Raw genomic sequence first — 3,235 nt, forward strand, 5'->3', positions numbered from 1 at the left:
ATCACATCAGAATACAAATCAGAACAAAATAAATCAACAGAGTTAGAATCGTACAGAAATCAGAAATTCAGATCATATCGGAACAGAACTGAACGGAACAGATATCAAAAATAGATCAGATCAGACAGATCACATCAACAGAATCAGAAATCGGAATTGCAGATCATATCGCATCAGAATCATAGTTGCTTACAGAACAGATACGAAAATCAGAATCATATCAGAAATCAGATATCAGATATTTAATTAATAGCTAAACTAAACTAAACAGAAAACTTGTCGCTCCTCGGTCCTGAAGGGATTTTCGCGAGAAAGGTGTAAAAAAGGTGGTATTCTAGGGGTCTAGGACCACATGAGAAACCACCTTACTTTTACAGAAGGGAGCAGAAAAGTAGTTCTGTTTGCTTCAGACATTCTGGCCTTCCAGAATTCAGGGCCACGGAGTTATACAGCCTGAGTCCAGCAGGAGTCGCCGATTGCCTTCCGAATGTATGTAGACAGTAGCAGTTCTACATTTGCTGATCAGCCCTGTCATGTTTTGTTTAATCTGGAGCGAGTCATCTTTCTAGTTCTGAGCGATGTTTGCAGACTTTACATTTCGATTCGATGGTATTTAACCGGTTCTTTGTCTGTGATTTTTACCGGCTGGTTGTCCTTTGATTGCTCGGAATTTTGTTATGTGAGATTACATTGCTTGCAAGAACAGTGGAAAATCAAGTCTTGATTTTGTTTCGATTTCATCGATTGATGTAGATTCTGGGCCTGAGGATTGGCTGAAGCAGTATGAGGCCCAGAAATAGGACTGTCTGAAAGAAAGCAAAGTAAAAGTTTTGCTTGTGCGCTGAGACGATTTGTATTTCGGGCTTACGAGGGATGTCTCTCCAGTCTAATTCTATTTTGGAAGTAAGCAGGATGTGGAAGAAGGGAATGTCCCAGATGTTTTTGGCTCGTGTGGGGATCTGAAACCTGGAGCCGGTTGGTTTTATTTCTGAGATCCCTTGATACGGGAAGTTGTTGAGTTTTTGCCTGAGGAGTTGGTCGGTTTTACCTCCGGATAGAGATGTGGAGTTCTCTATCGAATAGTTTATCTGGGGACCGCTCCTATATCAAAAGCTCCGTACAGAAAATCGGCACCGAAAGAAAATCTTTACTAATTGAGCTGAAAGTTCACAACATTCAGGAGTTCGTTGATTAGAGGCATTTGTTCCGTCCTAGTGTTTCGCCCTGGAGCACCTTTTAATTGTGAAGAAGAAGGATGACACTCCCGTATGTGTGTTAATTAACAGAGATTAACATGGTCAAAAACAATCAAAGAACCAAGTATCTTTTGCCTCGCGATTGATTGACTTGTTTGAATCAGCTTTCTGGATCTTCAGTATTTCGAAGATTGATTGAAGAATCCGGATACATCAGGTGAAAGGTTGAAGGAAGCTGATGTGTGAAGACAGCTTTCATACTCGTACGGGCACTACGAGTTCTTGGTTATTGCCTTTGGGTAACCAATGCATCCTGATTTCAGGATCTATGAACCGAGTATTCAGGGAGCATTTGGATCAAGTTTTGATTAGCATCATCGGACGATATTCTGTATATTCGTATGCTTTCTGGAGAATAGATACATGCCCCAGACATTTAGGATTATTGGAGTAACTTGATGAGCTTAAGGCTATCAGCTGTATTTGCCAATCTCCAAGTTTGGAAGTTCTGTGCTGAAGGATTCATTTTGCGGAGGCATGTGTGAGCTTGAGAGAAAGGTATTCTAGTTGATCCCAAAAGATTCAGGCAGTTGCATGATTGGCCAAGGCCGACACGGAGTATGAGGAATACGATTTTTGGCATGGCGCAGGGGTAATATAGGAAAATTTGTGAAAGGATTTTCATCAGATTTCACTTCCTCTGACGGAAGACCTAACTCAGAAAGGTCAGTAAGCTTTGTTTGACACGGGGAGTGTGAAGCTAGTTTTCAGAGATTGAAGGATTGTCTGACTTCAGCTCCAGTGTTAGAACTTCCTCAGGTACGGCTAAGATTTACAAGTGATTACAGTGATGCTTCACTGAAAGGACTTGGGGAGGTGTCCTGAATGCAGCATGGTCAGTAATTTCTATTGCTTCGAGACAGTTCTGAAACCACATGAGAAAATACCGACATCTATTGATCTTAGTGTTGAGCATGCAGTTGTGTTTGCTTTGAAGATTGGCAAGTCATTATCTGATAACACAAATTATGCCGCTCAGAATGAGATTTCACTGATCATTAAGAGGCCTGAAGTACCATTTCACCTAGCAAAGATCTGATTTGAGACAGAGAGATGGCTCGAGTGATCAAGGCGACTATGATTTTACCATTCATATCAGACCGGTCAAGCGAAATTGTAAGCGGATGCTCTGAGCAGAAAGCTTCATGCTAATCAGTTTTGCAGCTGACTTGTGATGATTTCCTGGTCGAGAACATGGAGCCGATTGCAGTGAGTGATTCCTCAGATATAGTTTGAATTTAAGCTCCAGATGAGTATTCAGTCTTCTTTGGAGACAAAGGATTCAGGTAAAGCACCAGAAGCAGATTCTGATATTCGAATTGATTTGCTCAGATAGAAATCCCTGGTAAGACTCCGAACTTCGAATCTGATTCTGTCATTTTCATGTAAGCAACCAAGTGTGGGTAACCTGTGTCTGGAGATTTAGCAGGAAGATTCTTAAGAATCTCACCATCAAGGCTACAAACGATTCATCCAGCGTAGGTAAGATAGTGATGCCTGACATGAAACTTTTGTTCTGGTGGTCATGGAATGAAGAGGATGTTGGCAGAGTTCAATCGTGTCGAGATGCGAAGCCTTCAGTTGGTGAAGGCAAAGCATCAGCCCGACCAGGTGGACTGTTGCAGTCGTGCCTGATCCCTGAGTGGAAGTGGCGAAGAAGGTGACTATGACTTGCCTTATGGGATATCCTCTCTAGATAAGGACACCGACCTATTGGGTGGTTGTAGATCGACTGACGAAAATCCGCCCTATTTCTTCCGATCAGCAGACCGATTCGGGGATCGTTTGGCACAGATAATATGTGAAGGAATAGTCAGATTAAGCACGGTGTGACCGCGAGTGATAGTTTAACTGATCGAGGAATTGTACATACTCCAGACTTTGGAAAGGCGTTTAGCAAGGCTGGCGGTACGAAACATGCATATTCAGTACAGCCTTTCATCCTCAGACCGATGGCAGTTTTCTAAGAGGACCAATCA

At 42.3% G+C, this 3,235-nt stretch overlaps 1 protein-coding gene across 1 annotated transcript; it reads left to right on the plus strand.

Moving 5' to 3' along the window:
* Positions 1-2,088: 2,088 nt before the first annotated feature.
* Positions 2,089-2,916, plus strand: LOC114579099 (the record flags this gene model as incomplete). The annotated part of the gene is made up of 3 exons (XM_028692792.1): positions 2,089-2,268; positions 2,589-2,641; positions 2,686-2,916. Coding segments are annotated over exons 1-3 (464 nt in total), but the record flags the coding sequence as incomplete, so codon positions are not given.
* Positions 2,917-3,235: the final 319 nt, after the last annotated feature.

The sequence above is a fragment of the Dendrobium catenatum genome, unplaced genomic scaffold, assembly GCF_001605985.2.
Source record: "Dendrobium catenatum unplaced genomic scaffold, ASM160598v2 original_scaffold_279966, whole genome shotgun sequence".
Taxonomy (NCBI): Eukaryota; Viridiplantae; Streptophyta; class Magnoliopsida; order Asparagales; family Orchidaceae; genus Dendrobium; species Dendrobium catenatum.